This window comes from Leucopleurus acutus (assembly GCF_964270905.1).
Source record: "Leucopleurus acutus genome assembly, chromosome: 1".
Classification (NCBI taxonomy): domain Eukaryota; kingdom Metazoa; phylum Chordata; class Mammalia; order Artiodactyla; family Delphinidae; genus Leucopleurus; species Leucopleurus acutus.
The window spans coordinates 171,976,634-172,001,726 of NC_139142.1; the positions used below are offsets into that span (position 1 = coordinate 171,976,634).

The 25,093-nt window shown below is 41.8% G+C and overlaps 1 protein-coding gene across 2 annotated transcripts in view; it reads left to right on the forward strand.

Moving 5' to 3' along the window:
* Positions 1-448: 448 nt before the first annotated feature.
* MTMR10 (myotubularin related protein 10) overlaps positions 449-25,093 on the forward strand; it is a 45,019-nt gene continuing 20,374 nt past the window's right edge. Inside the window, exons 1-6 of one of the 2 annotated variants that reach the window (XM_082842457.1) lie at positions 449-603; positions 1,145-1,205; positions 11,658-11,794; positions 13,583-13,655; positions 14,445-14,587; positions 20,906-20,996. In XM_082842457.1, coding sequence (XP_082698583.1) covers positions 544-603; positions 1,145-1,205; positions 11,658-11,794; positions 13,583-13,655; positions 14,445-14,587; positions 20,906-20,996 — 565 coding nt within the window. In that variant the 5' untranslated portion in view covers positions 449-543. Of the gene's footprint in view, positions 604-1,144; positions 1,206-11,657; positions 11,795-13,582; positions 13,656-14,444; positions 14,588-15,229; positions 16,291-20,905; positions 20,997-25,093 lie in introns of those variants that run through there. The other variant, XM_082842458.1, reaches the window with a different exon arrangement.

The following is a 25,093-nucleotide window of genomic DNA, read 5'->3' on the forward strand; positions in this document are numbered from 1 at the left end:
GCCTCCCGAGACCCCTATGACCCCCGCCGGCCGCCGTAGGTCCCTGCTGGCCGCTGAGACCCCTCCTCGGGCCGCCTCCCGCGGCTCCTCTGACCCCCGCGGGCCGCCGTACGTCCCCGCGGACCGTTGTGGACCCTGCCGGCCGCCATAGCAGTGCTCCCACCCTCGCCCGGACCGGCCTTTCAAGATGGCTCCCGCGCCCCGCTCCCCCCCGGCGCTCTCGCTGAGGGCCGGGCAGCGGCGCAAGGCGCCAGCCTCGCGTTCCGACTCCCGCGCGGCCTAGAGGCCGGCAGCGGCCGGCCGCCGGCCTGCGCGCTCCGTCTCTCGGGGCGGGGCGGCACGCCGGGCCCCTTCCGGGGATGGGCCCGGGCTCCTCCCCGCTCGGGCGGGCGCTCAGCCGTGTCCACGCCCGTCAGCCCGCCCGGCCCGGCTGGCCGCAGACCGAGCCCGGGCGGCCGCGCGGGGAGCTCTCAGCCAGCGGGCGTCGGGAGGCGGATCCCGGGCCCCGACCGGGACGGGCCGAGCCGAGCAGGCGGCGGCACCATGTTCTCGCTCAAGCCGCCCAGACCCACGTTCAGGTCCTACCTCCTGCCGCCGCCCCAGGTAAACAGCCGTCTCCCCGCGGCGCCCTCTCCTCGCGTTTCCGGGGAGCCGAGCACGGGCAGGCCCAGGAGACTGCCCCGTCCCCCGTCCCCCGGACCCCGGCGCGGAGAAGCCGCCTTCCCGGGAACCCCGCCGGCTCGGTGGAAACTTGCAAAACTCCGCCGCAGCCGTTCTCGGCTCCGAGACGGGACTCCAGGGAGCGATCGGAGTTGGGATTTATTTAGCCCTTCGCCTGGCGACGGTCCCCGTCGTGACCGCCGGCAGGATCGCATCGCCTGTGGGCACTTAGTGGAAGGGGTTACTTACCTGTCGTAAATGTGAACACCTGGAAGCGGCACTGGCGGTTGTAGTATTTTTATGGCCAGACTCTCAATTCCATCACGAGCAGATCCTTACAAGAGTTCGGTAAAAATGTGTAAGAATTTAAGTGGGGGGAATACGTGGCTGTCGCCTGTGTCATCACCTAGAAAATAAAATTTGCTTTTATCTCTCAGGCGGGAAAAAAGTTTTGATTTTGATTTGTTTTGCTGATGTATTTCAGACTGACGATAATATTAATTCAGAACCGAAGATTAAAAAACTGGAGCCTGTTCTTTTGCCAGGTAAACATGAGTGTTCTAACAGATACTTTAGTAATGTGTTTTGGCCTAAGATTATTCCACCAGCTAGTACCATGTGGTTAACTTTCCTCATTTACTTTAAACTTTAGCCACTTAAAAATCTAACGACTGAGGATGGAAAAAAAAAAGGATTGGTTAGAACTAAAGGACAGCAACAAAAAGTAATGATTAATTGGTGTTTGTCCTTGAAAACTTAAGCATCGTAGAAAACTGTCAAGAATACCACTACCTTATTTCCTTTTCGTCTCCTGAAATGGTCTTTTTTAAAGCGATCATGAATTGCTTAGGTGGTGAAAGGACTTTTTGCCCTTCTTGTCCATCTGCAATTTCATGCATTCATGGTTAATAATCAGATCACATTTCAATAGTATAAAAAGCGACTTTTATTATGTCTGGGTCTCTATACCAATAACAAAGCTTAGTGAACTTTGAATTACTTACTTGGCAATTGTTTTTTGAAGGTGTCAGCTGTGTTTGCAAATCTTGTTTCAATTTAGAATAGGGCTTCCCAGCAGAGACACTATAGACGTTTTGGGCCTGATAATTCTTTGTTGTAGGTTTGTCCTGTGCATTGCAGGATGTTTAGCAGCATCCCTGGCCTCTACTCCCTAGATGTCAGGAGCACCACCTCCTCTACCTCCTACTTGTGGGAACCAGAATGTCTCCAGACATTGCCAAACCCTTTTGTTAGGGGGTGGGGGGAACCCTAGGGGCAAAATTTTCCCCCTGTGGAGAAGCACTGGTTTAGAACAAAATTGACGTTAGAAGACCTTAGAGGTAGAGGTAGGAATTGATGGTAAATTGGAGATTAGTTTTAAAGCGTATAATGCATTTATTTGATTGGTATTTTGAGTTGTCTAATAATTATATAACAGCTAGGAAGTCAGTTGTTTAATCTGATTATTAGGGAAAGTAGCCAGGAAAGCCTGTTTTAAACATGAAATATAATCAAATACCAGTTTGTGTGACTACTATCAATATTTTAAAATCTCAATTGTTACTTAATGCTAAATCTGATAAAATGATTAGAACTCTATAGGTAGTAATTGAACAAATAGGGTAACTTAAAATTTTGTGCTTTAAAATTTTAAATATTAAGTAGGAACAAACAAATTTAAAACATAAACCTATGGTTCCCTATTATAGATGTTAACTCTTAAAATTGTTTTAAACTTTATTTGGGGAGTTAGTTATAACTATTTTCCCTTTATTTTGTTAATGCTTTTTAGCCAAACAGTATGTACTAAATAATCCTTTGTACTTGTCCTGGAAGTGAACAATAGAATTAATAAGTAACCTTTGCTCCCTGTGTGTGCTCTGTTTTGGTCTTAGTCACTCCAGGCATTTAAACAACCCAGCGGCAAACAGTGCTGTTCCTGAATGAGTGCCTGTGAGCTATTGAACTTTGGGTCCTTTTACCCTGAACAGGCCCTGGTCTTTGATTCCCCCCTTCTGATATTTGATTTGATTTGACACTAATAAACCACATGGTCTTAGCTACAAATGATAGTGCTTGATTTTCTTTAGTTAACTTCTATATTTAAGCTTTGCTTGTGAAATTGTTACAAATATCAGTAAGCTCAAAGAACTTTACATTGAGGGATTATCTTTTCTATAGAATTAACTAAAAACTTACCTTTCTGTTAAAAAGTCAGCGTTTTCTGGGGAAGTTGTAAACCCATTTCCTGACTGTCAGTGGTTTACTTGTCTTAGAAATCATAGCTAAGTCTGGATCCCCTGACCCGTGGTAGCTTTTCTTCATTGGCTCTGTGTGTGCATACGTGATGGCTTTGGCCCCCAGCATTCTGTTTGCACCTAACCTATTCCTCACAGAACATTTAGTCAATGCTAAATTAGTGTGTCTTTGCCCTCCTTCCCCACCCCTTCTGTTCTTACCTTCCCATCCTGGTCTTCCCATTCTTTCTGTCTGACCAACCCCCCCCCCCCCCCCCCCCCCCGTCATGGTCTCTGTGCCCTGCTTCCCCTCTAACCTCACCAACTCCCACCAGAACCTCTGTTGCTCCCTTTTCAGCCTGTGAAATCTGAAGACAAGTGGAGAGTAACTGAAGCATTGGTGATCTATAAGACCTGGGCTGCACTAGGGCTTTGCCTAAGAGGGCTTCATAATATAGTTCTGGCCTTCATTATAGTCAGAAACCAAGAGAAAACTTGGCCAAGTCACCTGCGGCTTTGCACAGACCCGCGAAACAAGGAAGTAATTGTTCAGAGGTATAGTGTTGGATGTTATGCTTTGGCAAAATGCCTTGGGTTCAAGGATATCCTACTTCAGTTGCCCAAAGTTTGAACTTTTAATTCAATAAGCAGATGAAAATTGAAACACAAAATCAATTGTTTATTTGCAGTTACCAAGTGCTCTGTTGAACTTAACGAGGCTGAATTTAAAATGATCTTCAGCTTTTATTAAACAAAGAAAACAGAAGAAATTGACTAGGAATTTAATTTAGATTGTGGTTTATGTTAGTAATATTCAGCTTGCCTGGTTCATGAAACTCCTTGAGATGGAGATTGTATCTAATTCAGTTTTGTGGTACCCAGTGTCCAGCATAGTGCATCGAGATGTTGGTTGAGTGAATGACAGTGAAAGGACCCCTCAGACCAGCTGCTTAAATTGTTCCCGTAGCCATGCGTGTGCGCGCACATACACAGACAAACAGACCAACTCTCAGGTTTAGGAGGAAGGGGAAGACTCTTACTTTATGCCATGTGTCTTGCTCTCTCCCAAAGCCACACTTCTCAAGAAAATTGTACCTGAGCCTAGAACTGAAATACAGTGCTCTGTCAAAGCACCTGGCCTTTGCCTAGGCTTTCTCTTCATCTTCCTGTCATTACCTGAATCTCATTCTTTGACGATTGTGTTGTGTGTGTAAAATCACCCCAGTCCTTTTGAAAAGAGGGAGAGTATGAATTCTAAACTGTGTATGTGTGTGTGTGTTCCAGCATATGTTTGTGAGAACAGGTGTTGCCACACTAAGCTTGTGTCTGTTTGGGTAGCTGCTGGGCTGGTGGATCCGTTCACTGAGTCTGTGAGCACCTCCTGGGTTCCTGGCTTCATGCTAGCTGGGAAGGTGCTGGAGGAGGAGTGGGCTTGAATTGCAGCAGGGATGGGGTTAAGCTCCATGCTGCCTGTGGACAAGGCAGAAGACTGTGACCTGGACCAGTGGTTCCCAGATTCTAGTCATGGCCTGGCTGACATCAGATCTGGATGAAGTTTTTATCAGCCCTTGGTCAAATTGAGAAAATTAAGAAAAATGCAGGTTTTTTCCATAAAGCTAAATTGATTTGCTTTAAATTCTGAGATTATGTCCTTCCAGCTTCTTTGGTGTAGATATGTTCTTCTAGTAGTAGCTGTGACTTTAAAAAAGTTTTTAAGTTAGCTCTTGTGTAGGTTCCCTGAATTATTTTTGTAGTATACCTGTTTTGTGGAATCTGAACTGGAAATCACTCCATGAAATTATTGTAATATTATAGGTACAATTTAATGAACACTCACACAGAGAACATCAGTTGCTTTATCTGCCTGGAGTCTTTCCACCATCTTCTGAGAAATGCACCCTCTCTCTTCTGACAAATTCTCCTTCCCCATCTCCACCCAGCCTGGGGTTCTCGTGTGGCCAGCAAAGATGATAACCCACCCCCAGACTGCTAGCGTGAGCACAGGTTTGCCTCTGGATGTTTTCAGATTGGTACTGAGGAAAGAGATCCTTTTCTATAGCGCCATCCGTGGCTGAAGCACCAGCAGACTTGTCCAAAAGAATGACGTCACGTGTTGAGAGCGGCAGAGGCAGAACACCGAGGGAGAGTTCTGATGGTCCCATTTTCCTTGAAGTCCAGCTGACACCAGAGCCACAGAATATTTCTTTTTGCCAGGCTAGTTCCGGGCATGTTTCTTACACTTTCAACTAAGATCCTTAACTAATATATGATATAGCTTACAGGTTACTCCTCATGACAGCCCTGTCAGGAAGGTACCAGTTTATCTTCCTTTGACAGGTGAGAAAACTATACAAGTCATAGAGGTTAAGTAACTTGTCTAGTGTTGCCCAGCAAGCAAGGGCAGAGCCAGGATTAGGAGCCTGACTCCCAGGCTGTGTCTTTAACCACTAAGCAGCAGGGCCTGCCTGACTGTGCTGACACCAGGGTCCAGATTTATGCTTTGGGATTGGATAGCCGGTGGGTTGGATGTCGTCCTAGAGGGAGTGCTCTAGGTGAGGTAAAAAGAGCTCTGTCCTCGGCTCTGCCCTTTCCACAGCAGACAGATTTGACCCAGCTTGACAAGCAACTTTCAAACGATTTCAGCTGCCAGAAAATGGAATGTCTCGGGAGTCAGTGGACTTCCTGTCTCTGGCCGAGCTGAGCAGAGGCTGGTGGAATGCCAACGGCTTTGTCGTGAGGGGATGAGATTTGCAGCGAGTGGGGCTTGGTGGGCTTTCTCTCTCCTCTCTCTCTCTGGGACATGATTTTTTTTTTTTAGTATTTATTTATTTATTTTGGCTGCACTGGGTCTCAGTTGCGGCACACGGTATCTTCATTGCGACATGTACACGGGATCTAGTTCCCGACCAGGGACTGAACTCGGGTCCCCTGCATTGGGAGCACAGAGTCTTACCCAGTGGACCACGAGGGAGGTCCCTGGGACGTGATCATTTTAGGGATCTGTGGGGTGGGAGGGGGACGGCCTGAAGTGCTGTGGCCACGGCCTGAGTTGATGGTTGAGTGGGTACTGACTGCTCATTCCATACTGCTTGGTAGAGGGGGAGCAGCCGAAGAAGAGGGCTCCTGCCCTGAGTCTCAGTTCACTGGCAAGTGCTTCAGTGGAGGAGAGCCGAGGTTGTGCAGGCTTGGAGGAAGGGCACCTGAGCCGCATTTGGGGAGGGCCTGGCAGTCGGGAGAGGATTTGTGCTCTGCCCCGTGGTGCCCGCTAAGACTCAGCCTCTGTGCACAGGCGAGGGTCGGCTCGGCCCTCCCTCTTCCATCTGCAGTGCCAGCAGCACTTCCATTAGGAGATTAACTAGTAGATCGATAATGAATGCGCTGATTGTCCGAGTCTTTTGTAATCAGATCAGAAAAGGATACGACCTAGGGCCATCCGGAAAATGAAAATAGTCATTGTTGGGCAGCTGTCTTGTTTATTGCTTTTTTTTTTTTTTTACATGTTCACTGTTTGGACCATTTATGTTCTACTGTCCTCTACCTCACTGTACGTCTTATTTCCTCAACTAGATTGTGAACCCCTTAAAGCAGACTGTCTCTTTCAGGTGTTTTTTGTTTTGGTTTGGTTTTTTGTAGATAGGCTTTAGAGATCCTTGTAGACTGAATTTCGTAGTATTTTAACTCTTAGATACCCTGCTTTTGAAAGACAGAAGGCCTTGTAACTGCTCCTTGGAACCATGAACGGTTTATCCAACTGCGGTGTCTTAGCATTGGGTCTGTGCCTCACCTGGACAACCTTCTTCTGAGCGTTTGGAGCTGTCCATTCCTCCAGCGCCTGTTAGAGGACCTCAGGTCACCTCCTTACTCCTGACCTTGCAGCTCCTGCTCAGAAACTCTTCGTGAATCCCCTTAAGGAAAATCCTGCTTAAACCAAAAATAAAATCCAAAGTCTGTAACCTCTGTAGTTTGCTGACACTCACCTTGCTGACCTCTTGCACTGTTTCCCAATGTTGATATCTGCTTCACTCAGACCCAGATGCCTTTTTCCTTATTCAGGCCTTTGTTTTTGTGATCATGTGTTCTCTCTGTCTTAACCCTCATCTGCCTTCAAGATTTTCCTCTGGTTTCTTCCTGAGGTCTGCACTGCTGACCTTCCTCCAGCCCCCATCGTGGGTAGCTCTTACTGGACGTGGTACTTGATTCCATGCTTTTTTGTATCATGCGTGACCCTGTGAGTACCAGGAGCGGCCTCCGATGTCTTGTGCTCAACTTGTACAGAGTTTCAGCTTCCCTTAGTAACTGTTAGGCCACTTTAATTCCTGAAGTTCGCTGCAGCTCAGGTGACACTTGGACTACCCTGGCTTTAATGTTGGAAGTCCTGCACGCCAGGAATCCCCAGTCCCAGGCTGTCTGGGATGGTCACTCACTGAATGTAAAGCCACAGACTGAGCTATGCCTGGGCCTCTGCACATTCCGTAAGTTAGCTACTGTGTACAGTGAGGCTTTGTCTTAAACTATTTTTCAAGCTAAAATTTATGGGAAAAATTATTTTAATTCATCAAACATGTATTGACTTTCTAAATGTGTAAGGTATTATGAAAGATAATGTGACATAATTTTTGGTTCTCAGGGAGTTAAAAACTTCCCTAGCTATACCATTTAGAGACTTATTAATTTTAATTATATTTCCTTTCTTATTTATCTTTACAGATGAAAGGGTCTTGAGAAAACAAACTTTGATGATTTGTTGATTCCTTCCCAGGTTATAGTAGAACGTCTTGGCCCATCATCTTCTAATTTAGACAATTTTTTCTCTGGTGCTTTTTGCATACCCTGCACTGAAGCTCGCTTCCTGCTTTTTCTTTCGTGCGGCTCCTATCGCTTCCTGCCCGTGGTGTGCTGGCAAGTGCCCGGTGCTGAGGGTCCTCCCACATGGCTGGCAGCACACTGCCCTCCTGCCGGAAAAGCCCAGGAGGACAGTCTCTGGGAGCTTTGAAGCTTCAGTTCTAAGTTTCCTCCTCAAGGTCACTAATTTAAAATGTAGCAAGAACCGTCTGGGCGCTCTTCTGTTTCTGCATCTGTCCCCTCTGGGAAGAGGCGCTCTGAATCCCCTGTTTCTCTCCCGCCTGTGAGCTGGTTTCCCGGCCCGCAGGACTGCAGTTCGTGCCTGGCAGTAGCTGAGGACAGTTCCTACCCAGGGTTTCCACTTTTTTTATAAAGTATGAGCAGAGAGCCGTGCTGCATGATCCATGTATTTTAGAGAATGGTTCCATGTGAACAAAATTTAGTGTCGTCAACTAAAACTCAAGCCAGGTTAACTTGGTGCTTATTTTATTACATGCTTATGATAATAAGAAGTCCCAGTTCAGCATCTCCCCGGAAATGCCCTCCTTTTCTTCTTTCCCTCCATCCCACCCTACTTCTTTCTATCCCCCAGGCCCATTTCCACTGTCCACTAAGAAAGCTATGTAACAGTTTTCCTTCAAAGACCATAACCCAGTGGGTCCCTATTTTACTGTTGTTGCTGTTGTTTCGTATATTTCTTGTCCATCTTCTTTTCTTTAGTAGTTTTATTTTTAAATAAACTTGGATTTGTAAAAGGGTACAGATAGTTAACACATACTCTTCACCCAGCTTCCCCTAATGTTACTATCTTATAACCTCGATAAATTTAGCTGAACTAAGAAACTAACAGTACTGTTAACTAAGCTGCAAGTTTTATTGACATTTCCCTAGTTTTTTCACTAATGGCCATTATTTTAGCGCCCCTGCCAGGACACCATGTCTCCCTAGTCTCCAGCCTGTGACAGTTTCTCTGTCTTTACTGATGGATGATGAATTCTTTCATCTTGGCTCCTCTATCCTTTTGAAATGTCCTCTCTCTCTTTCTCTCTCTCTCTTTCTCTCTGTCTCTGTCTCTCTTTCTCTCCCCCACCCCCATTCCCCCCTCTCTTTTTCCCTTCCCTACTTTCTGGCATTCTGGAACTATCAGAAGCTCCAGATTCAGTATGTCTTTCCTCTGCCCCAGCCCTGGAGTCAAACATTTCTCCACTGAGTCCTGGTTCATTTTATTGGAGAATGGTATTTAAATACCAAGATCTGAGTGCCGAATGTGGTTTGTTACTGGAGGCGTTTTCAGGAGACAGAGTAGAAAATGAACACATGCACACTAAGCCATGTATGCACACACCTCCCTTTGTTTCTTTACCTCTCCATCTTTGTATATATTAAGATATACCTGAGTTTATACCGATGTCTCAGACTCTAATCTAGCCCCACAGAGTTCCTTCACAGATTTGTGCTTAATTTTGCTTTTTTATGATGGAGAATGGGGAGCAGAGCAGTTAGGCCTGGATTTCAGCTTTACTTCTGCTGAGTGCTGCGGCTCATTGGTGAGAAAGGAATCTTTTGACCTGACTGTGGCAGACACATTCTGGGGGAAGGTTGTTGGTCCTCAGTGCTGCTGAGCAGGCCTCCCAAGCTCTGAGGGCACTGTACCATTGCAGGTGGAAAGTGCCTTTCCTCTGACAGGATATGCCTGAGTACTTCTTCCAAGGCTTGTTTCACATAATGTTAAGAGTTGTCACTTAAGCGACCATCTCTAGCACAGAGCTGGGCAAGCTTTTCCTGTCAAGTCCCAGACAGTAAATGTTTGAGACTTTTCAGGCCGTGAGGTCTCTGGTTGCAAGCACTTAGCTCTGCCTTTGTCCTGTGGAAGCAGTCATAGACGGTACACAAATGAATGTGCATGGATAGGTTTCAGTAAAGCTTTATTTACAAAAACCAGGGGGCTGCATGTGGGTTGGCCAAGCCCTGGACCCATTAAATGCCTTCTCCTCCTTTCATCTTTGTCACATTCTCGCTGCCTTTGTGGACTGGATATGTTACATTTGTGCCCTTGGGAAGAGAGTCGGGTTGGTGGAGAAGAGCTGCCCAAGCACGTGCATCATAAACGTGGTTGGCTGACGGCACTAGTGTGGCCGTGTGTCCTGTCCCACAAGCCCTCCATCTCTTCCTTCCCACTGGTAGATTTTGCAGCTCTCTGTGCGTGTGGTAGGCGAGCAGGGGTGGCTCTGGGACAGTTTTCTGACTTCATGTGCATTCACCCGCCAGCACTTATCTCCTGACCCTCTTGGCGCGTGGCCGTGTTACGTCACTGGTTTCTGTCTGTCTGGAACCACTCCTGCTCCATTGGTGGTGCTGGTCTGGTGAACCTGGAGTAGTGAAGTGGTTCATTCACTCGGGTGTTCAGCACTCATTGACCAGGCCCCTGCCCCATGCTGAGCCTTTGCCTTGCAACTAAAATGTCAGCATCAGAGAAAAACCAGTCCATTTTTGACCCTCATGGGGCATGTGATCCTGAGGGTGAGACAGGCAGTGGTTTTGAAATATGTAGAGTATGCATAATTGCACCTGTGGTCATTGCTGGGAATTACAGGTAAATGATGCTGTGATTGAGGGAGTTAATCTAGGCACGGAGAGTTTTTAAGGCATTCCTGAGAAAGCGATTGGGCTGAGGCAGAAGGAAAGCACATTCCAGGAAATGGGCACAGCATGTGCGAAGACCCCATAGATCTTTGCAGTCCGGCCCCTGAGAGGGACTAAAAGGCCAGTGTGGCTGGAGAGGGAGAATGAGAACAGCGGCGGGGCTCAGGGTGCGGGGGGTGGTGGGGAGGAGGGCGGGAGGCTACGTGGAGGAGGCTTGTCTGCAGAAGAGACAATTACTCCATTGGTCTGAGCCGAGAATTTGACATGGGCACGTTTGAATTTAATCCTCAGGTAAATGTTAGGGTTCTGTTCTTAAAACTCGTCTTGTACGTTTAAGAACTTTGAATAAAAGTTATTTTTGCAGTTCAAATTTATTATAACATTTTATGTAAGAGAGAGGATTGTTTTGAGACTCTAGTTGCTCTCTGTGAATTGGTGGGTGTTTGGGGCTTGTCAGCAATGGTTCTGTCCATCACTATTAGAGGTGTTTGTACTGACAGAAATAGGCAAAGTAGCACAGTACCCTAACTCTTCTACCATGGACCCTAGAGAATGATTACTTAAAAATGTCCCTGGGTCTGGTTGCATTTTAGAACTTGTAATTAAGGATTAATGATGACCAAGCTTTAAATCAATTGCAGAAAATTATTCTCTTCAAAGAACATTAAAACTTTTGTTTCAGTTTCTTATATTTATTTATTTAGTCTTCCATTTTAACTCTAAAACTATATTTTAAAGTTTTATTGCCAACTAAGTTATAATGTGAGTGCAGAGGGAAATTCAATTTGTCTTTATGGAATGTATGTTAAAATAAATAGATTGCATTATTAATTTTGAGGTTAATACTGCATTGTTTCTCATACTGAATTGTCTTAGGAAGGAATCTAAGATATCGGTTTGGGAGATCAAGTCACATGTTAATAAAATACAAATACCCCATCAAGTAATACTCTGAAGGAGACAGTGCAGCTTATTTCTTCTCCAGGGCGCCTTTCGGTAAATAAATAATGAGAGACAGCATGGCATAGTAAAGAATGCAGACTCCAGCTCAACCCTTCTGGTTGAACCATCTCAGACCCTTAAGCTCTTTGTGCCTCAGTTTCTGTATCTTACAAATGGAGCACGATGCCCCATTGTGACTGTTACCGATGTGAGGTCCTGGTTCAGTGTTTCTTCTTATCATCATCATGAAATCTTCCTTCTAGGTCACACAGCGACTGTTGACATTTTTGGTGTGGTTGTAGCTCACACAATGATATGTTTCTTTTTGTAAAGGAGAAATTGTCGTAAATGAAGTCAATTTTGTGAGAAAATGCATCGCATCGGACACAAGTCAATACGATTTGTGGGGAAAACTGATATGCAGTAACTTCAAAATTTCCTTTATTACGGATAATCCAATGCCATTACAGGTGTGTTTGATTTGTATGCTGTTTAATCGTATCAGGGCTTTTGACTCTGAGCAGTATGTATTATCAATATTATATAAAGCACAGATATGGGAAAATTATAATAAAATTACTAATAAGTGATTAATATAAGTTTGGGAATGTATTATATTAAAATTCAAAATAAAGTTTAAGGAGAATGTTGAGACTTGAGGAGTATAATTAGTGAGATGGTTTTAAGTCACATTGCTGTGTTTATCCTCTGTGATCTTTGCTTATATATCCTTTTCAATAAAGGAGTTATTCTTTCCTTCTAAATATTTTAACCTATCTATAAAAACAAAGGTATCCTTTTTTACTACTCATAAAGAGAAAAAATTATATAGCAAATAATTTCATAGATGCTGCACATTTTACATATTTTATAGTATCTTTAACTAGTATTTTTCCAAAAAAGTCAAATTCTCATTTCAAATTTCTAGTAGTTAGAATGAAGAAAAATATTGATAAAGTTTTTCTTTAATAACCCTCTTGCTATTTTATATTCTTACTGGAAAACAACAGTTCCGTATAATTTGAGTTTTCAAAAAGTCAGTCATGGGCTTCCCTGGTGGCGCAGTGGTTGAGAGTCCACCTGCCGATGCAAGGGACACGGGTTCGTGCCCCGGTCCGGGAAGATCCCACATGCCGCGGAGCACCTGGGCCCGTGAGCCATGGCTGCTGAGCCTGCGTGTCCGGAGCCTGTGCTCTGCAACGGGAGAGGCCACACAGTGAGAGCCCCGCGTACAGAAATAAATAAATAAATAAATAAATAAATAAAGTTATTCGTTTGCCTAACTTAAAAATCCTGGACTTTCCCTCAACAACTATTTTGTGTTTTGATTTGTAAAGTGTTATATATACACTTTTACTCCCTAGACCTTTATTTGTAATAGTAATATTTGGATGTTAACTCTAAACTTTTGACTGAAGCATGTAACTATGGATAAGTGTATTTCAATCTATTGCAATCTGTAGGTATATTGAGACTAAATTTAAGGCATTTACAGATACCCAGTATGTAGAGACACAGCTTATTTGTCTGTAAACTTGGGTTTTTCCTTTTATTTTTGGCTTTATTTCAATCTTTGGCTCCAGATTTCACTATAATTGAGACCCATGTACCTGGAATAGCTTAAATCCAATACCACTAATAGGAAAAATAAACCAGTGTCCTACCAACAGAAGGTTAATAGCATCAACAATGTCCTTAGTCTGAAAGTGTGTATAAGAAATGGGTTTAAAAAATAAGCTGCAGTTTGACTAAAGATTTTTATTTTGAGTAGACTTTCTGCTGTAAAAAGTTATTTTCTGCTCTAAAATCTCCATTGTGAAACTCAAGCCATGATTTTACCCATTAAAATCTGATGACTTTCGAGCCCCTTTTTTATACTATTTTAGTGACAGTTTAACCAGAACTAGGTATGCAAGTGTTTGCCTGTGAAGTGATTGACAGTATAATATCACATATCCTGTATGTTATAATGACATTGTTGTATATAACTTGACCTAATTTTATTGTTGAAGTGTGGGAAGAAAGGTGGAGAGAATGTGAACACAGTATGTGTTTCTCTCTTCCTCCCCTTACTTTCCTACTGAAGTGTGTTCTGTGATAACTATAGCCTTAGAATTGTCATAGCTGCACAGGCAAAAGCTTTTGTTCTTTTTAGAGATGGTTGTTGCAATTTCTTATCACACCTAAAAGTAAGGCTCATATTACCATCGTGAAGTTATTGGGAAAATAATTAACATGAATGTATTTTTTTATTTCAGAAATTCCATTATAGAAACCTTCTTCTTGGTGAACATGATGTCCCTTTAACATGTATTGAGCAAATAGTCACAGGTATGTTTTATTCTTCACTCAGCCCCTAAAAGCTGGTTCTACTCGGGAATTCTTGCTTGAAGAGTTACACCTCTCAAATACTTGGGCTGGAGTTTTATTTCTGTAGGTTTTTTACTTTTTCCCTTTTTTTTTTTTTGAGTCCCAGGAAAATTAATCAGTAAATTATTTTTAAATGGAGATATAAAATATATGGCTTTTAAAAAATATTTATTTATTTATTTATTTATTTATGGCTGCATTGGGTCTTCGTTGCTGCGTGCAGGCTTTCTCTAGTTGCAGTGAGCGGGGGCTAGCTACTCTTTGTTGCGGTGTGCAGGCTTCACATTGCAGTGGCTTCTCTTGTTGCGGAGCACGGGCTCTAGGTGCACGGGCTTCAGTAGTTGTGGCACGTGGGCAAAGTTGCTCCATGAAATGTGGGATCTTCCTGGACCAGGGATTGAACCTGTGTCCTCTGCATTGGCAGGCGGATTCTTAACCACTGCACCACCAGGGAAGTCCCAAAATATATGACTTTTTATATTTTCTAGTATTTGTCCTCTTTTTAATTAAAATTTTAATCATTAAATATAGATGGTGGTGGTTTTGTGCAAAGAAATATCTTTAATATCATCCAAAGTAAAGTTAAAACTGATCCCCCAAAGTTCTAGGAATTATACACAAATATGAAAGATTCTAGAGAAGCAGTACTAAGTGGTGAGTGACCTTCCGATTGTTTTCAGTAAGAATTTGTTAAAGTGTACTAAAGAGTGAATATCAAGAAAGGAATTTTTTTATTTTTTTATTTTTTAGTAAATGACCACAAAAGGAAGCAGAAAGTCCTGGGCCCAAACCAGAAGCTGAAATTTAATCCAACAGAGTTAATTATTTACTGTAAAGATTTCAGAATTGTGAGATTTCGCTTTGATGAATCAGGTCCTGAAAGTGCCAAAAAGGTAATCCTGTTAAGTTTTATCATTGGTTTTGCACTATATTTACCAGTTGCAGTTCTGTATGGAAGTTCTCATTTCTCAATTGCTCAGTTTTTTGTTTTTTGGTTTTTTTAGGGGAAGTTATTTGATATCTCCTTATGTAAAGTCAAAGCCAGGAACGTTAATAGAACTGTTTCCTTGGACTAGTTTATGACTGCTTTAAAGTATTCTATGTAATTTTTTAATCAGCTCCTAAAATATGAAAAGCTGTCATGCATATCTTTTACATTAAGACCATTACCAGCCGTTTTTTTTCTTGGTTAAAAAGATTGAAAAGATGGTGATGTATTGTAATTGAGGTTTGTAAGACTTTTAATTCAGTACCTCAGAGCTTTATCAATAAACTAAAAGCTATACTTAGGTTACATAAGGGTTAGGTAAATGTGTAGTTATAGGAGGGGTCTAATAAATATTAGTGCTTTAGAGAAATTTTAGTGAATTAATTTGATATTCCACACAGGCGGCTGAAAGCTAGGGACTTTTTAATTGGGTTGTTTTTCCCCTGCCTTCCGGGGAATGTTTATTGCAAACTCGTGGAGTAACATTCAAGGGCAGAAATTCCTCCTTCTTTGATTCCAGATTTTGGGTTTAGCAGAGGAGTGAAGCTGGTGGTCCTAAAGCCCCCCGGGCCAGTCTGTGGTTCAGCAAATGCAGAGAATAGTAACAGAATCTCCAGAAGCCTGCTCTCATGTATCGGGAATAGAGGAACGATGAGGGAGCTTTTGTGCCACCAAAAAGGGGTGCATTTGTTTTCCATGGTCAGTAGACTTACTGCAGTAAATTTTCTGTTGATATCAAAATGTGGCTGTCAGAAAGATCTTAAGGCAGCTGTCTTCTTATGGTTTGGTGAGGAGGTGATAGATTTATTTTTAGAACCAGAGTCAACAGTTTCTTTATAGGAGGGCAAACACGAAATGAATGTCTGAAAATGTCTGACCATTGCAGCTAGGCTATGTAGCAGAATGGTGGTGGGATCTGTGGCTAAACATTTTCAGGTAGAGTGTGTATAACTACTTTCTTCATGCTGCAGGATGGGAAATTCAGCAGATAACTTTTAAGACTACTTTTAGCCATTCAATTCTGCAGTTGGTGATTTTGGCATTTTACTAACTTGAGATGCCTATTCTTATGTAGAAAGACTTTAGAATTAATTAGGTAGTAGACTGTGTATAAAATAGTTTAGCCAAGTTACTTTCTTGAACTCAGATATAGTTGTAATTTCATCAGAGCATCAGGAATCTGCTTGTGAAAACGTTACCTTCAGGATGTGTATCATTTCAAGAACAGGGACACCATGGAACTTAGGAGATGGGGTTAGGACACGGTATTTTTAAAATAAGAAATTGATACAGTGGCCCAATATTCTTTTAGAAAGTTGATATCTCTCCCATTTTCTCCTCTATTTTTCAGATGACAGTATTTCAGTCATTGCAAAGCATAATTATCTGGCTCGTTCTTGCACCATCTAGAGTACTTGTTGGTCATGTTTGATGTGTGAGGCAGTACACTAAGTTTAGTTGAGGAGATAAAGCATGAACAAATGAAAACAACAGTACAAAGTAGCAGCATAAAAGATGTTCCCACATAAATGATTAGCTTCCAAATGAATGAAACACATAACAAGTGCTGTGGAAATTCAGAATATCCCTTCCCTGTTGTTGCTGCTGGTAAGTGCTATAGGGGGCCTCATTGAACCGTCTACTCAAAACAGGCTAGGCTGGTCCAATTTTTTATGCCCTTTCCCAAGGCCAGGTTTCTGGCAAAAATTCTTTCCCCACTGTTGTAAAATATCAAAAGCAGTTACCTCAGACCCAAAAGAAATACTCTCTTTGTATTTGTACAATCATAAGGGGGGAAATACAGAAAAGAAACAGTGGCATTAAGAATATAAATGGAGAAATTTTTCCCTGATTTACATGTTTTCAAACACAAAGGGTTAAGTCATGTATGGCTGCCAAAGCTTAACGGCTTCATGAGTTAAAAACAAAAATTCTAGCACACCGTGTTATTTCAAGTGAAAGTTTTCATCTAAAATTAGGTAACAATTGGGGAATTACAGCTTGATTCTCCCTCCTGGAAATTTTGAATGCTAAATTTTCTCTGGAAATGCTTTGATTTTTGTGAATTGTTTTAAAATGACGAGATGCATGTTCAGAGTTCTCTGGTGGGTAAACCATTGATTATTTTTGGAAATACTGAAAGCAGTTATATTCCTATTTGAATTAATGAAATCTCGGAATGCTAAATTGGTTCACATTTTGTTAAATATTGCTCTAAAGCCTTCTGGTAATCTAGCTGGTGTTTCCTGAGTAGTATTATGACAAAATTAGATGACATTCATCCTCATTATTCTTGGATTGTAAATAAGGATTTTTGGGAAAGGTCTATGTAAAGAAAAAAGGAATTTGGATATCTAGAATTGGACATCTGGCCTCAAAGCAACTTTGAGCCACCATTTCCTTTTGAAGAACCTTTGCTGAGGGGCAAAAGATTGTTTTTAATGATTTATCACTTACATAAAAAATATATAAAAGATGGTAAGTGAAATATATGCCCCTTGTCTCCACTTCATTCTCAAATTAGTTGGCTCTGATGAACCACTTGTTCAGGCATAGTTTCTAGAAATAAAAATTCAACTCATCTATTTAAAGAACAAGTTGGCCTTTCCTGAATTGCCATTTTTGCCTTTAATCTGAGACTTACTCCTCGGTGGCTTTCAGACCACAGAAATACAGGAAACCAGTTTTGTTTGCCCACGTGCCAGCACTGGCTGTGTGTTAATCTTCTCCAGTGCTGTGCCCCCAGCTGGTCTGGGAGGAGAAACCACCAACCGTGGGTACTTCTGGCTTCTGTCCAGACAAGAATATCAGCCTTGGTACAAAAATCACCTCAAAAGTAGTTTACTTTTTTTTCCTCCAATTAAATATTTACCATAATTTAATGGCTTTAATAAAGATTTTCTTCATTTTCTCTGATAGCCAGGCCAAATGAACTATTTCAGGGGCAGTTTTTAAAGATGTAGAGAGAGGTTTTTCTGAAATTTTTTCAACACTTAGGGAGTACATTGTAAAATTAGAATAATTTTACATGAAAATGAGACCTACTTTTTTAAGTCAAACTCTTAGTGATGGAATCTAGGAATGTGGGTGTAGGCTTTTTAAATAGTGTGTACAAAAAAGCTCAAGGAAGAGGACTTCTGGGAAAAAGCTCAAGGAAGAGGACTCCTGGCTTTCTTGATCTTCTCAGAGTGTCCTGCAGTGACAACAGGAATGTAACCCGGATGACACAAGTTGTGTGTACCTTTGTCAGGGTTCCTAGAGGTACCCCGTACTGAGGTTACCTGAGCTAAGTCCTACACACTTGTGGTTACACTGCTAAACAACAGCTATAGTTCAGGCTGTGTCCCCTTCCCCCCCAAAATCAACCATTGTGCAAGTGATTAAACTGAGTTGCTTTCACATTATTACAGTATTTATAGTCTTCTTTAAATGTGGATGCCATTAAATAAGCTCATTTGTTTCCTAACCTTTATAAATGTGAGGTTGTGCTATTTTAAGGGCTTTTTAGAAATGGGCTACGTTGGGTTTTGCCTAGCAGATAGGCTTTGTGGCCATAAAAAACATATTCCATCATCAGTGATGTGTGCATTTCTTTTGTGTAAACAAGGCCCATGACTGCTTTCTGAATGTCTCAGAGAAAGTGATATCTAGTATTATTGAATTGGAGCATTTTCCTGACTATATTAGTAACTTATTTTGTGAACTAGTCTTTTTAGTGCAGCAGCTGTTAAGCACAAAGACCCTCCAGAAAGCTACTGATGAGATGGCAGAAATGCAGGGGTCTTCAGGGCTTCCTCAGATCTGTGCAGAGAGACCTCTCCTGGTCTCCTTCTCTAAATTATTAACCTGCTCTCTTCTTCCCTCACTGTAACACTGTACATCCTCTTCCCTGCTGGATTTATTTTCCCCTTTGGCACTTATCATTGTCTAATTTACTGTAGTCTTTCCTGTTTCTCTGGTTTAGTGTCTGTCTTCCCCACTAGAATGTAAGCTTAATGAGAACGGGATTTGTGTCTGTTTGTTCACTCCCGCATCCGTAGGACTTAGGACATGGTGGCGGCTCTGTAAATACCTGGTGAAGGAAGGAGACCTGGTGCCTGCCCTTGAGTAATTGAACTTTGTGGTAGAAGTAAAACAAAGAACCTATGTCCTCCTTTTTATCCACTCTCATGACTATTGGGTGAAGACCTGGAAAGTACCGCTCCATAAGCACAGTTAACTGAAGAGATGCTTTCTATTGGAACTAATGTTATTCAGAGAGAACGGGAGGGTTTCCACAGTCAATACTGTGCAGTTGGCTCAGTCTGGGAAGGCTGGTGAGGACAGACACAGCGTGGTTGGCTAAGCAGCGGGGAAGGGTTTCTCGAGCAGAGTGTGGCCGAGGGGATGGCTAGGACTGAGTGAGACACGATATGTGCTTCTAGACCAGGGACGGCTGAGGGGTGGTGGGGAGGGCACGGGATGGCTGGTAGAGGAGAGCTGGTTTGGTGAAGAATCTAGAATAAGAAGGTTTAATTTAGTATGCAGGTATCTGGGAACCACAGCAGATTATACGGAGAACAAAGTTGTTGGTCAAAATTTGATCTTTGGAAGAGAACCCTTAAGTGTTGTTGATTTTTATTTATTTATTTATTTTTTAAGAATGTAGGGAAACCCACAAAGATGCCGTAAGGCGAGTATGGCTTAAGGTTGTGACTATGATGGTGTAGAAAAATGGGACAGAAATGAAAAAGAATCTTGAGGGAAGTGCAACAAAGCTTATAAACTAAATATGGTGCCCAGAGGAACAGGAAGTGATGAGGACTTTTTCAAGGTGTAGATTTCAGTAGTTTGCTGCTGGAAGAAGTGCTTTAAAGACTGTTGAGCAGGTAGGGGATGGGAATGTAGGTCACTGTCTCCTAAATTTCCTCGGTGGGACTCTCATAGAAAGCTCTCCCATAGGCATTACATAAGTTTCAAGGAGCTTTCTTTGTTGTTGTTGTTGTTGTTTTTAGTCAAAACTAAAACTAATGATAACTCTGTTCTCTTAGATGTATGTTTCAATTTAGTAAGACAGGAAACATTTATTCTATCGAAGACTCTTAAAATATATTTTAAACAAGCAACTGACACATACTTAACCAGTCAATAGAATTTGCATCAACCCACCCCAGACACCGCTAATTTGACATGGACTAACAATTAACTAAACTTCTTGCTTGCTCACTGTTAAAAGTATATCATTCTGGCTTAATGCTTTTTCTTCTAAATGATGCTTAATCTTTTGAAGTAAGAACATCTATTATTCTCTCCTTGCATATGTCTTCAGTTTCTTCTGTCTTCTTTGCTCATTTAAGAGTGTTTTCTCCCATGGTCTAGTCCAGGGCTTTATGGGCACAGAGCACTATCTTTCATTCTTTCCAACAGCAGTAGAGGGTAATCGCAGCCATGTTTCCACACGTGGCCTCCTCCCGAGGCCAGGTGTATGCTAAGGTTATTCATCCTCACCGCAGCCTAGGTATTATCTTCATTGTACAGGTGCGCAGATCGAGGCTCCAAGAGATGAGTTGACTTCACACAGGTTACATGGCAGGTGCTTGGTAGAGCTGGGATTCAAGCCCTGATCTGTTGGATTCCAAAGCCCACACTTTTTCCACCATAGGCATAGTCTCAAACCATTTTATTTAAACACAGTTTTTTTGATGTACCTCTTTGAGCCGCCCATGTACCTCTGGATTTCTTACTAATTTTTTTTTGTAAGAAAAAATTGTAGCTTTTCTATTAAGTTTAGATTTTTAATGCATGAGGTAAGAACATTAAAAGTTCATACCTAACAGTAAGCCTTCCAAATTGATGGTATTAAATCATTATAGTCCATAAAAAATGAAACTTCTCTTTTTCTTTTTTTTAGGAGTGGATATGTCACTGCCTTTTTGGAGAATGCTTCATTAGTTTTCAAGTTTTGTTTATCTGAATAAAAGTACATTCCTGTTAAAATTCAACTCAGCAAACACTTACTGAATACTTAGCATGTAGTCACTAAAGATTAAACAGTGTCATGGGGCACAACAATGAATGAAATCCCTGGCATTAAGGAGCTCTTTCACACTCTAGGTCAATAGGAAAACATGGAAATAAGTCTATAATCCCTGCCCCAGATGACGCTCCCACACTCAAGGCCTTATTGTACATTTCATTTAACTAAGTGTGTTGAAATCAATTCTAAATGTAGAATTTTTCCTAGGTATGCCTTGCAATAGCTCATTATTCCCAGCCAACAGACCTCCAGCTACTCTTTGCATTTGAATATGTTGGGAAAAAATACCACAATTCAGGTAAATATGAAAATATTAACTATTGTGACTAACTTTACATTGTCTAAATTTTATTCTTATGTTTTATGAGACGCCTCCAAGTACATGAGCTTTAATGATTGTAGAGTTATTAGCTTCATAACTGTTAGAGAAGTAAGCACTATATACTAAAAGAGATAACATTTGTCAGATAACATTTAAAAAGTGACGGGGAAGAACCTATAAGCAACTGTAAACACAGGCTTATGAGAATCATGTTAAGTATTTTGCCTGTAGTCACTGCCTTGTATTTTATGATGAAGGAAGATACCTCTCCCTCCCCGCCTGTTAGTTGGTAACTTGAGTTAAAGTAATCTTATCTTTTAAGAAAACTGGCAGAAAATTAAAAGATATTTGAAACTCATGATCTTTTTTGGTAAGGTGTGATTTCATGCAGAAGCTGAAATGGCTAAACTTTTTAGTGGACTTCATTAAGATTGTCAAAATATTGATTTTATATTTCTGAATAAGATTCATGAAAGGAAGATGAGCATTCATCCAAAAGACAAGTGTATTTTAAACGGTTTTTATAAAAGTGAATAGTTCTGTACACGTATATGTCAGTGATGACATCACCAAGGAATATTCCAAGTGATCGTGTAATTCTGTGCATTCTTTTTATATACAAAGAATTGTAATTTTGATCAACCAATTTTCTTTTTTTTTAACCTCATAAAAGGCTAGAGAAAAAGCAATGAGGTCATGTCTGACATTAGCTCCTCGTAGGTTAGTGACCACATGTCCATTTGCCTGCTGGATCATGTGCTCTCCCAGTCTTCAAGGGAGAGAGATGACTCAGCTACACGTTTATAGTGAAAGGGCCGTTCACTCCAGCCAGCATGGTCTGGACGGGCAGCCTGTAAATTACTAATTTTACTGGTCCTTTACATTTTGTTACCTCAGAACATATATAGTAATTTAAATAATCTGTATAATAAAAGTATATTCCAGTATCACTGTATTGTAAATTCATTAAAATGTAGGAACAATACACAGTATCTGCAGGTGCATATGGTATAAGTACACTGTAAACGCCACAGAGATGATATGCAAAGGTCATAGCTTTTATCTTATGGTACTAACAGAAATGGGGTAACGAAATACTTATAATTTAATTTTTCTTATCACAGTGCAACTAATTGTAACCTAGCCTTGAACAATACAACTAATTTTTAAAGTTCATTTCTTAACATAAAGAAAATTCACTTATTGTCCGAAAATAAAGTATTGTAGATCCGCACTAGTAGCTAGGCAAACGTTCCTTTGGCGCATCTTCAGCTGCAGACCGTGATCATCAGGGTTATCCTCAACAGGACTCTCACCCAGAGTTGTGAGAGAGTAACTGAGAGAAAGCTTCAAGGGGCACAAGAGTCGTAGGAGAGCCTTTGATTCCCACTTGCATTTGTTGATGATCAAAACCAATTCTGGATGATACCTTTTTCCTAGTAGATGATACCTTTTTCCAGTCCAGGGTACAGACCCATGAGTTCTGCACAATGTTCAGCAAGTACAGGGAACTTCATTATGTGTTTGGTGACGTGATGCCTGCTTCAGTTACTTCTCACGGTTGTCTTCATCCGTTCCTCGTGGGCATCTCTGGGTTGATAGCAGTTTATTCAGTCCATAGCTTTCCTACTACTGGTTTCCTTATTCCCGTCAGTCACTTCTCTGTATCTTCTCATATGTAGCTTGTGGAGAAAATAACGATTGATAAGTAACACTTAAAATATTCAGGAACACTTTTATATTGCATCCTTCAGACTCCTCCTCCTTGACAGTCACTTCATAAACATAACACTTGGCCAAAGTTTTGTTAAGATTCCTCATAGGGTAACATCCTTTCATATCCTTCCATGCTGTTGCAGAAGCATAAACTGCACCTTTAAGAGCAAAAGAAGCCTGAAATTTCCACACACTGCAGTCAGAATTCATTAATTTGTGAGTGAAAGAGGCCCAATAATCCACTCTTGAACTTCTGGATGACACCTTGATTCATTGGCTGGATTAAAGAAGTCCTTTTTGCAGGCAGGTAGGTGACAAAGCTGTTTCCACAAATAAGATGTGAAGCTAGAGGATGTCCCCTGCAATTGTCTAAGAATCTGGCCTTAGGCCTTCTGAGGTTTTCTTTCATGTTCGGCATCACTTGAGTGAAAAGCCAGTCATCCAGGTTCTTCTGCGAGGATCCTGAAGTATGGGGGATGCCCAGCACCCACAGGCTTCGGGACGCTCCACACGCTGACACTGTAGGCGGCACTGGCACAGACAGGAACGATGGTTCTATTTTTGCTCTTTTAACTTGAAAGAAACCACGAGGATGCTGTTTTCACCAGTTAGCTTATTATTGGACAAATAATGTCCCCAAAATACAGATCCATCTTTGTTATAAAATTGATAAGATGTCAGATTATACTTCTGGACTAAAGAATTGAAAACCTCAGGTTACCTGCAGCCTCAGTGTTGGCAGCTCCACTGCATGACAGACACCTGCTTGCAGATGCGGTGACATAATCTCAAGGTGCAGTGTAGGCTCACAGCAGAAGATGGACATTTTCAGTGACGTTATTTTACTTCGTAATTTTATCCTTTTTTTTAAACATGGGTCTTAGTAGTAGGTTTTCCTTTAGATGCTTATTTGAAAACCACTTACAGAGGACAAAATCCATTTGAAATAGTGTAGAAATTTTTAAAGTTTGTTGCTTGTCAGTTTTTTTAATATTTACAGTGTAGCTGTAAATGGTTGTGATTGGTCCTCGTGTCTCGGGAATAGGAGTACACCAGCCTTGTGCACCGGAATCCCTGGGGGAGCTTTTAGAAAGACAGCCATGCCGGCCCCACCCCAGGCCCATAAAGTCCAAATCTCCTGTCCGAACCACTTTGTTGGCTCCGCTCTCTTGAACTTCTTAATGATCGCAGTTCTGTTTTTCCCTTCTTCACCCTTCTTTGTGACTTCTCATTTCTGCAGTGTCATCAAAGCGATAGGCTTTCTTTTCATTTGTTGACAACTTTTATTGTCTTTACTGTTGCTTGAGGCCATTCTAAATATGGAGGGGGCTAGTTAAGTGGAAACTCTAAGATCATTTCAACTCGATCTAGGATTAGACTTGTGAACTGTGTCACAGAAGATAATGACGGTCAGGAGGGCTGACCTTGTTTCATTTTCAGTTGGCTGAGGAGGGGTGTCCTGAAACCTCAGTCAGGTAACCGTCAGGGGAGCCAGATCTTCCTAAGACAACTGGCTTGGCCAGTCTGTTGCTGCAGCCCCTGTTAGTAATCCACTAGTAGAGCAGGCCACAGGCATCGGGCCTCTGGGACCTTCTGAAAAGCATTAAAATTTCCAGACTTTCTAATGGCAGATTGGGTACCTGCTACACATTCCATAATAAGCTCTCACTGAAGATGTTGAGTATATCAGAAATCTGGTCCTGGTTGCTGAGAAATGGACAGGTTCTACACAAGTAAAACTTGTGAAATAGCAAACAGTACTAGAGCTTGTAGTTGCTCTCACTTTGTGTTCAGAAAAATTCACCTATTGTTAGTTAGATCTTGAGACTTTATATGTTTTGCCAGAGGACCAATCTTGTAAACAGTGAGCATGTTCTCAGCCTAGCTTCCTAAGTCTGTAACCTCAGAACACTGAAAAGTATGCAGGTCTGGACTCCCAGCTAGGGCTGAGCTGCCAAGTATTTACATAGCTCTTTACAAAGTTCTAGTGTGTTTTGGTGGTGGTGGTCATTGCATGGCAGGGACCTCTGTGCAATGTTGAATAGTAATGATGGTAGCAGGTAGTGTTTCTGCTCCTGGTTCTAACAAGGATGATGTTTGCTGCGTGTTTCTGATAAGTACCCTTTATCAAGTGAAGGAAATTCCCTTTTATTCCCAATTTGATAAATTTTTCTGTATTTTATATCATGAGCACGTGTTGGACTCTATCAAATGTTTTTCTGCACTTGCGAGGGTTTTTTCCCCTTTAATTTGGTCATATGATGAATTCCTTAGGTTTTCTAGTATTGGCTAGCTGCTGTGGTTTTTGGTGCTCTGCTACACAGCGTGTGAAATGGGAATTGCCTGGAAGTTCCACG